Source organism: Pelmatolapia mariae, linkage group LG16_19, assembly GCF_036321145.2.
Source record: "Pelmatolapia mariae isolate MD_Pm_ZW linkage group LG16_19, Pm_UMD_F_2, whole genome shotgun sequence".
Taxonomy (NCBI): domain Eukaryota; kingdom Metazoa; phylum Chordata; class Actinopteri; order Cichliformes; family Cichlidae; genus Pelmatolapia; species Pelmatolapia mariae.
In genome coordinates, this window is record NC_086241.1 from 51,013,979 (window position 1) to 51,029,036 (window position 15,058).

Consider the following 15,058-nt stretch of genomic DNA (forward strand, 5'->3'; position numbering starts at 1 on the left):
TTATGGACCCTGGGATGGGGATTGGTTATATGCTGTTCAGTAGTTCTCAAAAATCATCCGAATTGTAATGGCCTAAACTGTATTGAGGTATGTCTTTGTATCATTTGGTACTTGTTTTATTAGGCCTGATATGTCAAACTTCATGTAAAAACTCTATAAATAAAGAGGGGGGGGGGGGGGGGGGGATCCTTCTGTATAAAATTATGTGAGATCGTCTAATTAATTTTGATAGGCTCTATGTAAAATTATCTGCAATTCTTAAACAGTCAATTAAAGCTGAAAGTCTGCACTTCAATCACATCTTCAGTCTTTGATTTCAGATCCACTGTGGTGGTGTACAGAAGCCAAACTGCATGAAGATGTGTCACTGTTCAACAAATTATGGCTCTAACTGGAAATATGATACTTCCTGCTTGCTTGTTTGGTTTAAATTACATTTGATTTGTGGAATATTTGTCATCATAACGTCCAACAACACACTAAATAATAAATATCAAGTCTCGTTCCAAACTGGTCTGTTTGATTGATTTTTACTTGGTGTGCCCTGATAGAATCCATTAAGCCTCTAAATATAAACACAAAAAGTAGAGCTTTGTATAATCTCAGCTGATAGCGGATGGTACAGAAGAGTTTTGAATAAACTTATTATTATTATTATTATTATTATTATTATTATTATTAACTATTTTAATCAACCTGTTCGAAAAAGGTAAATGTCACGTCTCATGTTCGTTTCAGGGTGTTTCATTGTATTCACTGATCTTTCATGGCCATCTACTGGATGAAGAGCAAACTGCAAACATAAAACTATCAATACACTGTGTAAAAGCTGCATGTAAAAAGTATCCAGTCAAGTCTGACAAAGAAAAAAGTTCTTAAATCTCTTTAAAGGTTTTTAAAGGCTGATAAAGCCCTTGAAGTTATAAATTAGAAACTCGGACTCTGTAGTGCACGATAAGAGCCACAAGGGGCGATATTTCATCACAGAGTGAAGGACAGGTGAACCACCACAACACCTTACACAAACAGAGTGTTGCATCATGGTCTATATAGTACCAGACTCCTTTTTTTCTAAACAAAGAACTACAATGCAATCACGTGACACACCAACCCGCCAGTGACAGGTTGAGAGGTTTGCTGGTGTGTGTGTGTGTGTGTGTGTGTGTGTGTGTGTGTCATAAGTTATGCGGAACTTGTGCCTCCTCCCCAGCATGCTGTTGCTTCCTATTTACTGAAAGCATTTGAAGCAGGTTCACACCGATACTGGCTGCAGCTTTTTGCGCTCACAGTAAATGCGCTGCACAGACGGTCAGCACAAACACTTTTAGGTCAGGATGAGCTGACACCAAGAACTGTGAACAGATTTGGTCGTTGTTGACCTGAAGTGAGCGTGAATGACTTTTTCTCCATATTGTTTTTAAAATATTTTTTTATTTGCCTGCTGTTTGCATCTTTTTTTCTTTTTAACTTAGCGTATATATAAGCTTAGTAAACATGAAGTTTAACGGGTATCTAAAGCTCCGGATCGGCGAGGCGGTGAACCTGAAACCGACTACCTTCTCCCTCCGCCACTCTGTCATCTTCAACAAGGCTCCTCCAGCCATGGACCCCTACATTGTGGTGAAGGTGGACGACTACAAAATTGGGCAGACTCACACCAAGCAGAAAACCAACATGCCCACGTACAACGAGGAGTTCTGCCTCAACGTGAACGACGGCAAACAGATCGAGCTGGCTGTTTTCCACGACACTCCAATCGGATATGATGACTTTGTGGCCAACTGCACCATTCAGTTCGAGGACCTCATCGAAACTTCCAACACAGGGGAGACTTTTGAGGGATGGGTAAGTTTTAGGGTTCCCTTGTTGTTTTTGTTTAAGTATAACTGTCATTTAATGGCTGTTTAAGTGTTATTTCTTCCATTTAAATTTAGACCATTTTTTAACCATAAACATGGGTGGATTCGTCTGTCAGGATGCCCTGGGGCACAGATGTGCAGCTGGCCACACACCACTACATACACCTCACAATATGAGAGCAGGCCTGTGGTCTCATACTGAGAACAGTGCCTAATAATAATAATAAGAAGAAGAAGAAGAAAATGTTTTTTATTATTAAAGTACACACACTCGACCTCCAAGCAGAGTTTATTGGTTCAACCCGGAGCCAAAAATGCCTCAGATCCAATGATAGTATGATGGCATTTCCTGCCATCATACATTGCCTTGGAAAATTAAATAACAGCCAGAATCAATATACCTGAAGGTCCAATACCAAAAATACTTTTTTTCCAGCATGATCACTCACATCACTCACAGCTGCCACATACCCAGACATGAACTAGTTCCTGTTTGCTGGAGCAGTAACTGACCCAAAGTTTCTTCCTGTCCCATCTCATGTAGCTTTATTGTAGTATATGTATAAGAAATAATGCAATGGAACAGACCTTTACAATTCTTTATAATTCTTTACAAAAGCTCTTAAATAAATTTATTACTGATCCACTTTTAGTTGGTAATGTAAAATGGGCCTACTGGTCACAAACCTATGGATGGCTTAATGGGAACATATACTTTTATTCTTATTTTTTTGTCAGATATATATAAAATTTAAATTGCATATTCATGTTAAATATGAACAAGACTTTAACTATGTTAAAAATGTATAATACAGACAGCTTTGAATTAGGGAAGGAAATTGAAGAGTAACTCAGAAGCTAGTCTGATATTATTTTGATATATTGCCCACAATAACATTTGAATACAGTATTCTGTGTAACTGAAAGAGAATTTTTTTTAAAGAGTGAAAAGCTGGAATTTTATATACAGTATGCACACTGCAGTGTCACATTAGTGTATAACTGATTAGTTCAGTGAATTCTCAGCTGGATGTTCACCATCTTTACTAAAGCTTCTGTGCATTTTACCCTCATTCATTTGAATAACACCCCCCAGTGTGTCTGTAATTGCATGGCAAAAAAAAAATGTATTGTAATTTTTTTTTGACCCACCTGTACTGTGAATGCTAAATTTTTACTTTCGGCAACAAAGATGTTACAGAGATTTCTTTATAGTCATCTTCAGGCCTACGAAGCCATCTTGCTGCCAATATATATGTAAACATTTCAGTAAAACAGTGTTCTTCAGAAGTCTTACTGACATTTAATTTACTCTTGTCAGCAAATGCCATGCTAGCTTTGTTAGCTTTGGTTGTTCCTGACAGCAGACCTTTCCCATGTCAGTCATGCATTGTATGCCGATTAACTGAAGCATTTACAGGAAAAAAGCTGTACATGCTTTTTTGCAGCTTGTGACTGAAAGACTTAATTGACCGAACATGAGAAAACAAACAATGCAAAGAGCATTAATATTTACAGATCAGTCACATGTTGCACATGTTGTTCATGCGCTTATTCCGGGTTAGATTAAGGTTCCAAAATAAGCAAGTTAAGTTGAGATTTAATTTTTAATCAAGAACGAACAAACCAGCGAACAAATGCAAAAATAAATAAGCGTTGCTGACAGGCACGCGGTGCTTCTCCTCAGCAGGCTTTCTCAAAGCTGGCCAATCAGACAAGTGTGCTTTAAGTCAGTTTTTTTGTTTTGTTTTACTTTACAAGGGTAACTTTTCTGAATTTAAAGTCCCAGAATCAAAATATGGACCTTATGATGAAAAAAGTCATCCTATATTTTCTAATCCTGCTTAAATTATTAATTTCTTCTATCCGTACCTAAGCAATTTTAAGACAACGCTATAAGACTGATTAAAAATGTAATGTAATACTTTATGAACAGTGTTTTAGAGCAGGTTTAGAAGACAAAGCCTGTTATTAAGTTCAGGGCGCTGTTCACTACACGCCTCAGTGTGTGACTAGTTTTGCCTATTTTTGTGCCTGAAAACAATAACACTATCCCGTCTGCACTGAGGTCCTCCCTGCTTCTCTATAGGAGGAGGAAGAGGTTTAAACAGAGTCCAAGACTTATTTATTCATTTTCTTAGGCAACATAAAGTGTTGGGTCAAGAACCTCTGTCATAAACGTTGCTCATACTGCCTTAGAATTGTTATTAGCAGCAACCATGGTCACAAACCACACATGTCACTGTAGTGGGGAGGTGTTAATTTTACTTATAAGACCTGCTAACTCACAAGCAAATACAGAGAATTACCCAGGCCTGCATGAGCTGCCTCTAGAGACATGTATTTTTATAACTTCCACACGTCTGCTCTCAGCCGATTACAGAGTTTCACAGTTCACAAAACTTTGTCGATTGAGGTGTAAAAGAAACTTTGTCCAAAATTTTGTTGCTATAATACCATATATGCACAGTTTTCAGTGGAAAAAATGACCTCATGAAGCTTAAATTAAAGCCTTATGTGAAGTACCACAGTAGTTTCACTCTTATTTAGACTAAAACACAAAAAAGTGCTTCTTGAAACTGGAGTTTCCCTGTTCAGACTTACTCTCATCCCTTCAGGACTATAAGCCACTGCAGGTGTGAATGTAACCTGAGCATGGCCCTTACGCTCTCTCTGCACTTTCTCATTACGTCATAGCACATTAGAAACAAATGCTTCATAGAGTCCATTTAACGTGGCGGTTTTGTATAAATCAGCAATAATATGCAAATTGCAATATAATGCAATAGTGCTATAACCTTCAGTAGTTCTCTATCTCACATTTGGAAACAGCTCTGCCCTTGCACATAGCACAGAGGTTAATTATATATATATATGTATATATATATCTTGAAGAAATATACTTCATTACACCTTAACAGCAGAATTACTAATAAGGTAATTAACTAATTTTCATGAGCAGTGCATGTATTTATTGGCAAGAATCAGCATAGTTTAGAGTCCCCTGAGAGTCGCATTTGTAGAGAGAAGCATCACTTTCAAGACTGCTTTTGCACACATTTACACCAAGACCCCAGACGTTTAGGGGAAGTGGTATGAAAGTGGAGCTTGGTCTGCAGTTTTAGAAGAAGTGGCTGGTTAGTGCAGCTGACTTTCTCACTTCAAGACACAAATTCTAAGCTGTTATCCGCTAGATCTGAACTGTGAAGGCTTTATGGGCTTTGTTGTGCAGAAGAAGTGCTGGGCTGGTTTGTTTCACATGAGGCGCAAGCCTCCACACGCCCACACTGCTGTTTATCAGTCTTCTCACCAGGCAGCTGATCACCTCTCTCTCTTACTGCTAAAATAGTTACTCTCAGTTGGCTTGTGTTCAAATACTCTTCTTTCTGTGTTGCCTTTTTTTCTCTCTCTCTTGTTCTCACACCCTCTTGTGTCCAGGAAAGTAACCTCCACAAAACTCTTCGTGTCTTTTCTTCTGTCTTTTACTGGACTCAAAGCACAGCTTAAGCAGAGTTCTTCAGGAAGTTACTCAACTCCTCCATTTAACCCAAAGGCGTTCAGAGACATTTAACATGGCATTTACACACACACACAAGCCCAGCTCCTTTGACTCCCACCTGCTGACAGTATCCAGCACTACTTTGTGATGTCTTTCACTTATTCGGTTGTTTAGCTGCTGTTTATTTTAGGTGTTTGCGCTAATCAGTCTTGAAGTACTTGTGGATGTGTTCATGCAGTGGTTTTTGAGGGTTACAAGCTATGAAACTAAAAGTGGGTTAAATGTGGGACCTCAACATTTTCCACCACTGATTATTGTGCTGCTCGCTTGGCTGAAAAAAGGACCCTACCCTCCTCCCGTTTACAAAAAAAGAAAAAGAAACTTCCCTCTCTATGATGTAGCATTCAGTTGTTCTGCTTTTTAACTACAGCGTCTTGCTGTCCTTTACCTTTACCCACAGTTATGTGAGATTACTTTAAGGTCGGTATAAAAAAATGTGCACTTGCACAGCTTGCAATGGTTCCCTTTCTAAAGTAAGTAGAAATGTCTGGATGTCCTGAAATAGATTCGAAAGTCAAACCAAAACCTTGTTATCACAGATTTGATTTGAGCTCTGTCACTCAGTGAGAGGGAAACAAATTCTAACCTCTTAATGTATTGTAGTTTTTTGATTATTATTATTATTATTTATTTATTCACTTAAACTAAGCAGCAGTCAAAAAGGCAAAGATAACATAACACAAACACATACACAGGGGAAGTTCTCACAGTGGACAAGTCAAACCTGTCGTCTAGACTGTAGATTGAGACACAGGATATGAGTGGCATCTGAAAAGAAAATTGAGGTTTCTTCACTTCTTAACTGAAATTATCTTCCTTTTTTGTTCATTTTAAACTTTTACACCAAGTCATTTTTTTCAGAGCTTACTATATATTTATACTCTCCGTGTCATCGTCTGGTTTGCTGTCAGTATTTTCCAGGAAGGGTTTATGTGTATAAATAGAGCTTTGCTCAACCATACGGTGACATAAATTTCCATCCAGTGGTTTCTGCAGGAAGGAAGTATCTCTTTCTGTCTGCTTGTTTCTGTCCACCTTTAAAGAGGCCATCTTATATATGCAGATAGTGATGCTGTTAATTATGGTTAAACAGCTTGGCACCACTCTCACTGTAAGTAGCCTGACCTGTCAGACCTGTAAGGCCTGCTTTGTAGTCTTTCAGTCCCAGTGTCCACATTCCTGCGACAGTATGTACACTCTGAAGAATGACACAAAAATGTCGTGCCATAGTTGTGAGTCTGATATAGTACACCTGAAGGACTCGAGCTATATTTTCAATGCTATTTAAATCCAAACATTCTTTGATCTAACGGCTGTTTCTAAAACTCTAATATTTTTCTATAAAATTTTTATAAAATTTTGTATAAGTGTGAGGTAATGTATTTTTCCTACACTTTGAAATCTAAGGTAATGTTTGGACATAAATATTGCAAAAATTATGAAATATAAGAGGTAAAATTTTGAATATACTAAGAGGCATTATAAATGCAACACTGTAACATTTCATATATTAAAATCTGATCCTGGTCCCTGCTTGCCTGTAGCAGTCGTGGGATTAGGGATAGGGTCTTGTATGAGATTACTCACATAAATTCAGCTTCAGCTTTGCTTAATTGCCTTGCTATATTTATTTGTATGTATGAAAAACTGTACATCAGTACAACTCTGTGTGTGTGTGTGTGTGTGTGCACGTGTGTATATATACATGCATACATACACACGTGTGTGTGTGTGTGTGTGTGTGTATATATATATATATATATATATATATATACATATATATACACATAATTTTTTGGGGCATCTTGCCTTTATTGGTAAGTGAAGACAGACAGGAAATCAGAAAAGGCACACAGCAAAGGGCTGCAGGTCGGCCTCGAGCCGGGCAGCATGTGGTTGCCTGCTTACCCGCTGAGCTAAACCGGTGCCCTAGTCCCATTATATTTTACACTCGACCTGAATTATAAGACTCTTCCATGGGTCATGGAAATGAACGATATGCGTATTTACTGATATTTTAGGGGTTTTTTTGCTATAACATCATATTTGCTCAATCCAGCACAGAAGATGAATGTAATGTAAATAGTTACGAATTTCAAGTTAAAAACTGTTCTACGTTTTATTTTTCCGTTCGTGTAGAATACTGTTTACATTTACATGGAAAATTTATACTAGTTGTCTTCTGAAATGTAATTTCTTTTTTGAATTATTTAAAGTTATTTTTCTTCAAACATGACACTTTAAGGACTTCTCACTTTTTTCCCCATATTGTAACTAGCCAACACTCAGTCATTTTGATGTATCTGTGCCAAATTACAGACCCTGATTCATTTTTATGTTGAGAGAGGCTCTTTAAAGGTGTTTTAGGGTATACATGCTTTGCTTCAGATTTCAAGGGAGGAAAAAAAAGGCCGGAAAGTGGGTGGACAGGCTTTTCAAAAAAAGAAGAAGAAAGAATTCACAGTTTTGGTCATATTTGTTTATTATATATGACCAAAAGCATACAAATTTCAGCCAAATCAGAGGTCACTGAGCAAAAATCTTCTAAAAATGTGATGATTTGAGATTGAACAATCTGAATAAATAAAAATATGTCTGATTTGCTATTTGTGTAATATTAGTAAGGTGGTTTGGTTTGGATATCTCTGCTTCTAGACAGATACTTTAGAACCGTGTTTCACTGTGGCAGATGTGTGTTTCAGTTTCACTTTCTGGGTATAGTGAAATCATTTCTTGTCATGTCTTTGAACCTGCAGATGGACTTGGAACCGGAGGGCAAGGTGTATGTGCACATCACACTCACTGGATCTTTCGTAGATGGTATGTATGCTACGCACAGTCTAGTTGTTCTCCTCGTGCCTACATGTCAACACCCTCCAACAACAACATAACAACAATGCCAGCTATTTAAACAATTCCACTGTGTTACCTTCACCTTTATTCTACTGTGAAACTCAACTTGCCCTTATGAATAATGATTATCTGACTCATTAAATACCAATGTCTGTCAATGCAAAGGCTCTGATAGGTGCACGCCCATGCACGTGAATGTGAAAAATGTTTGCCTTTTTTAGATGTCGACACCAAGGCGCTAACTTAAGTACAAACTCTTTCACCAATGAGACAAGGCCATTTAAATGAGATGAGTGGGAAGTGATGGTGCAGGACTGTTAAAGCAGAAGTTGATTAAAAACAACACCGCACTACATTCTCTGTTGTTCCTGTCAGTATTATCATGTAGGTCTAAACAAGGTTCTCCTAATGTTCTTCCTCTCATGTTCTTCCCTTATGGAAATAATCCACGTCCAAAACAGCTGAATCAAAAGCTTTCGCATCATTAATGCGATCGACCTCAAGGAGGATGCAGATAACCACAAAACATCCAGTTCTACATATCAAGCTGATATTTTGTGATAGGGTAGGTCAGTGTGGTTGAAATCTTTTTTCTTTTTTTTTACACCGAGACTGTACATCATTGGCAAATGTATGCCACCTCACACAAGTTCCCAATTAATTAATTCTCAGATCAAACAAGAGCCTACAGTCAAGAAAACATAGAAAAACACAGAAATGCATAAAGTTGTGTGAAAACAAAGTACACCTTTACTGCTTCCATAGAAATTACACTGGTAGCAGCCAAGTGCTGCTCATCAAATTGACTTGATTAACTGATCATCAATAAGTATGACCAGCTTTATAAAAGCAGATTTTTTTTGGGAAGTTTGCTTCTGTGGAGTATTCAGGTGTGTGCTGAAATATTGCCACAATCTTCCCAGGAGTGGACATCTCAGCAAAATTCACCCTGACTGTCCAATGCTCAGAAAAACTGCAAAAAACCCAAGAACTACATCTCAGACTTTACAGACCTCTGTCAGCATGTTAAGTGTTAAAGTTTATAACAGCACAGTTAGAAAAAGACTGAACAAGAATGATGTGTTTGGAAGGAATGCCAGGTGAAAGCCTCTTCCCTCTAACAAAGAGTATAGTAGCTCATCTTAGGTTTACAAAGGGGCATCTGAACAAACCAGGAGACTTCAGGAACTATGTCCTTTGGACAGACAAGACCAAAGTGGAGATGTGTGGATATAATGTACAGTAGAGCTGTGCAAGGCCGAACAACTTAGCAACTTAACAAAACACAGTCTGTCAGCACAAACACCTCACAACAACTGTCTAGCACATTGGAGGAGTGATGATTTTGGCTTGTTTTGCAACTATGGGAACCTGGGCATTCTGCAGTCACTGATTCAACCCTGAACTCCTCTGTAAACTATTTTAGTGAAAAAGTGGGTTAAGGGTTAGGTTTAGGACGTTATTATTAACCTAACCTAATCTAACCTAACCAGCAAATCTACAACAGAATGGCTGAAAAAAGAAAATAATTAAGGAGCTGCAATGGCCCAATTGAATTCCAGACTTCAACCTGATTGAAATGTTGTGCCAGGACCATAAGAGAGCTGTGCATGAACAAATACCCACAAACCACAAACCTCAGTGATCTGAAGCATTACTCTAAATAAGCCAAAATTCCTCCACAATGACACGGTAGACTGATAAAATCATACATAAGTTTCTGCTGCTACAGGTGGGTTGTGAGTCATGGTGTGTTTGATTTTGACAGAATTGCAAGACTTTCTCATATCTTTAAGTTGGAAAGTCTCACTTTGCTAAATGACAGCATATCACAGTTTGACTTAACTGAATATTGATCAGTGTTACAGTATATAATTATTGCCCTGTTCAAGTTAGCATGCTCTTGCTCATTCAAAACTAAAAAAATTTCAGGTTGTGCATAGAGAGGCATTTCCCAAGAATCAGTGCATGGTCCCCTGCTTTTTAATTGTTTCTGAATGGCCTGCTAGCTACCAGCTTCATGCAGCTGACATTGCAATCTGTGGCAACGACATAATCATCATGTACTGAATTTTAAATGTTTATACGCGTTTCTTCATTCGAAAAAAAGAAATTAAGAGAAGTAATGAAGAAATGGGGAAAGCCAATTGATTTAAATTCTTAAGAATAATTTTAGATTCACACCTCGAGTTTGGTAAACATGGTAAAGAACAATACAACCAATCAAGAACCATCTGTCACACATTGTCACGTTTAAAAAGCGATACAATCTACTTAGCTTTGAGACTTTTACTCGTTTGAGTTTCTTAAATAAGTCTACAATTATAAAACACATTCTGGCCACAGAGTCTCTTTTTTGATGTATATATATATATATATATATATATATTCAATGACAAGACCGTAACAGAGTGGCCAAGATTACAATGAATAGCAACAAACACCACATCAAATACGTAAATCTAAATTAAGATGTTGTGTATTTTCAAGAAATACCTGTCGCCCGTGGAGCGCACTACCACCTGAAATCAAATGATTTACATTAAAGGTAAATGGTTGATTAAAAGAAAACCAAGCTATATATATTTGTTTTTACAAAATTTATTTTCAGTTAAGACATTCTGTTATTTGTATCTCATTTCAGTTCTGGGTATGTTTTTTGTGCATTCAAGAGATGAAAGGTGTATGTTTTAATTTAATATCCAATGTGTAAAAGCCAAATATATGTGGGGACAAAATATTTGTAGTGTGTATATTGGGCTTTGCAGTATATGTAGAGGCTCTTAGTCTGAAATTAACACCCCCTTTTCATACAAATACCACACTACATCTATGTGTTGTTTGCAGGGGTGGGGTGTGGGCTCAGCAAAAAGGTTTCCGTAATGCTTGTGTGGTTTTTCATTTTGCAGATTTCTTTACTGACTTTCATTACTTAGATCTAAACGCACAGTTACACAGTATAGATGTTCACAACAATGTTTTCTAAATGACAATATGACAACTCTAGACTCTTTGTCTCTTTTATTCTGCCTTCCTTTCAAAGTCTTGTTTGATCTTTGAGAGATGACTGAATTAATTTATTTAATAAAAAAATATATATATATTGTGACTCATGCTAGGGTTATGTGATATGGGAAAGAAGTCATGTTTTAATAGTGTCAGGAGTTTTTATTTTTAGTTACGGAAAATTCTTTGTTAGACTTTTTTTTTGTCTAGTCAGTGTCTGTCTATTACATTGGCTTAAATGGTTACAAATAAGTAATATCAGACTGTTGTTTTGTATTCTAAAAATCATTCAGAAATGCCAAACATTTAGTTGTTCCAGCTTATCAGGTTGATAATTCAGGGGTTGGTTTTTTTTATTTTTGTTTTTTTGCTTGTTGGTTGTTTGGGTTTTGCTTTTGGTCTGCTGGTTGGGCAAAACCAGTATATCATAGATGCCATCTTGCAGTTCATGGAAACAATGATGGCAATTTTTTACATTTGTGAGACAGTTCATCAGTTGATTGAAAGATAAGAGGATTGACAATAATTCATCCTAAAAATAAAAAAGTTGTTTTTTTTACAGTCCCTGGGAGTAGTCCTAGAACTGTGAGAGATAACAGTGTCTGCTTTTAGCTGCTAATCGTTCCACCTTTTTCTTGCTTGTCCATACACTGTAGTGGGTGTGTAGAGGACATTTTTATGTAAGAGTGGCTCCCTGCTGTGGCCAGAAATATCCCAATAAAGGCAGTAAAAATGAACCAAAGAAGGAACCCAGACACCCCCTCGCTAAAATCACGAAATCACACAGACTTTAATACAGCACCATCACATGTAACTGTCAGATACAGTTAAATAGTACGTCATCAAACTTCAAATCTAAAAGAACCAGAAAAAGCTGAAATATCCTCAGAGTTGAGCAGAAATGCAAATTCATATTTCACATTCAAGCATAAAGCTGAACTACCTCCAGATCAACGCCAGTAAAACCAAGGAGCTGGTGGTAGACTTCCGCAGGCACAAACATCCTCCACTGCAACCACTGAACATCCAAGGTATAGACATTGAGGCTGTGGACAGCTACAGGTACCTTGGTGTTCATCTGAACAACAAACTGGACTGGACTCATAACTCAGACGCCCTCTACAGGATAGGGCAGAGCAGGCTGTATCTGCTGCGGAGACTCAGGTCGTTTGGAGTGGAGGGCCCACTCCTGAAGACCTTCTATGACTCTGTGGTGGCCTCAGCCATCTTTTATGGTGTGGTCTGCTGGGGCGGCAGCATCTCTGCTGGGGACAGGAAGAGACTGAACAGGCTGATCCAAAGGGCCAGCTCTGTTCTAGGATTTTAAATCCTAAATTAAAGACTTTAAATCCACTTTAAAGAAATCCCATAATATGATAAATCCATTCTAAGAGCCTAAGAGTTAGTGTGTTGAGTTCATGCACTTCTTCTGTGCTTTTTATGTTACAAACTTATGTTCTTGTCTTGTTGCCAGATGAGGCCGTAGTGAAGAATTTCAAGCAGTTTACAAGGAAGCGGCAGGGAGCCGTGAAGCGAAGGATACACCAGGTTAACGGGCACAAGTTTATGTCCACTTTCCTCCGTCAGCCCACCTTCTGTTTTCACTGCAAAGAGTTCATCTGGTGAGAAAGTCACGCATGGGTGATTCAGTGCTGGCAGCGCATCTCTGTGTAGAATGTAAACTGGATCTAAATGTGTTCTCTTTTATGTTAATAGGGGTGTTGGAAAGCAAGGTTACCAGTGTCAAAGTAAGCTGAACTTATTTTTCTCTTTCTGCCTTTTACCACAGTTGCCTAAACACACCTGTGGGAGTTATGAGTCCGCCATTGAGTGGTTGTCTTTTTTTTTGTTTTTCAGTGTGTACCTGTGTGGTGCACAAACGATGCCACCAGCAGGTCGTCACTGTGTGTCCACGCATGAAGAAAACAGCAAAAGAACAGGTAACAGCAATTTCACGACACACTAATACACTCTAATCAGCATGTTTACTTCTAAATACTTGTACTCTTTACAGATTTTTTTTTTTTTTGTTCGTTTAAATACAGAATGTCAAAAAAAAGCCCCTTCCCCCTCCTACACACACATTCACACACGCATCTGATTAACACCTGCAGTGATCAGTAGGCTGTTTCCTGTTTCTATATTCTGTCTAGGCTGGTCACTGAGGCAGAACACTGTACTGCAGTATTATTTTCCACATATGAACACTATAAATTTTTATGCTTCTATAAATACATCCATGACAGTTTTAGCAGTTTGAACGCAACTATGTAGCTTAGTTTTGTTATATTTTGCGGAATATTACAAGTTTCTCTTCCCTAAAATCTGACAGGATAATAAAAATTTATACGCTAAGCATGTTTATTTTTAATACACCATTTACAAGTTTTGTAAATATAGTATAATCATCATTTTATAATTCCTTTAGACTTATTGTCTCTTTTATGCTATGTTTCTTTAAAAGTCTTATTTGATCATAAGTGACAGAGAGTAATTGATTGAGTTTTTTTGTTTGTTTGTTTTTTAAGAAATTAAACATAAGTATGAGGCATATTGTCAAAACAGATGAAATTCTTTTCATGGAAGGTGCTTGTACATTTTCTTCTTTGGAGCTCCACAGGGTTGTTGTCTGGGTCCATTACTTTTTTTCTTTACATGCATGGAAACATTATTAGACAGCATAAATTTTTGTTACTATAGTTACACAGATGCTAGACAGCATATTTCTGTGGAGCCAGGTGACAGTGTACTGAACTCATTCACCACTTTGGTTGGCTGACTTTAACAAATGGATGACTGCAAATTTTTTAAAATTAAAAATAAAAGTTATACTTAGTCCTAAAATAAAATGTGATCTGCTCATTGGTAAATTAGGAGCTGACAGAATAAAACCACAAGTTAAGTCTTATGATCATTATTCTGATGCAAGCTTTAAACTTCTTCCATTTCGGGAAGATGTGTCTGACAGTACCAGACTCACCATGAGTCTGAAAAACGTCTTCATGCATTCATGTCCTGTGGACTAGTTTGAATTTTGAATGTATTTACTCAAAAGGGACAGTGCAAATTAATCAACTTATCACGCAAATGTGCCAGAATGAACCTTAAACAGTTTTCTAGCTCTAGTCCCTGACAGGGCAGACAAAAGATAAATAACAAAGAAAATTAAAACACCATCAGACAGCGTACAACAATATAGTCCAGACAACAAATACATGAAATCCACAGTACAATAAGAAAATACAGAACAACAATTAAATATAAACACATACGGCATAAAAGATAACACACATTAGTATAAAATGAATGGTCACAGATCTGGTTCCTTTTTAGCCATCATTTGAGATGAGTTTTAAATGTGTTGAAGGAAGTATATTCTCTTATTACAGCTGGAATATTATTCCAAATCTCACTACCTTTAAATGATAACAGCTTTTTACTAAATATTATATGTCTAAAAGGTATTGCACAGTCGCATTGGGTAGAGGCTCTGCTTACTCGGCCACTAATGTTTGATTTTAATATTGATTAACTCACACAAGTAGGGTGGAGCAAGTTCACGCAGGATCTTAATAAACTGAACAAGCGAACTTAGTCGTTTTTTTTTTTTTTTTTTGTTTTTTGCTGCAATGCTCTTTTTGTTGGACTTCCCAAAAAAAGATTGCGAGAAGGCTGCAGCTTACTCAGAACTTGAATGTAAGGTTATTAACTAAAACAAATAACAGAACACATCATTACAGTTTCTTAGCAGAGCTACAATGACTTCCATTATCTCACAGAA

General features: G+C 37.3%; 1 protein-coding gene across 1 annotated transcript in view; it reads left to right on the forward strand.

Annotated features, from left to right (window-relative positions):
• Positions 1-1,269: 1,269 nt before the first annotated feature.
• Positions 1,270-15,058, forward strand: part of prkcha (protein kinase C, eta, a) — a 29,577-nt gene continuing 15,788 nt past the window's right edge. Inside the window, exons 1-5 of the mRNA XM_063497351.1 lie at positions 1,270-1,845; positions 8,175-8,238; positions 12,752-12,899; positions 12,994-13,025; positions 13,135-13,217. Coding sequence (XP_063353421.1) covers positions 1,495-1,845; positions 8,175-8,238; positions 12,752-12,899; positions 12,994-13,025; positions 13,135-13,217 — 678 coding nt within the window. The 5' untranslated portion in view covers positions 1,270-1,494. The remainder of the gene's footprint in view (positions 1,846-8,174; positions 8,239-12,751; positions 12,900-12,993; positions 13,026-13,134; positions 13,218-15,058) is intronic.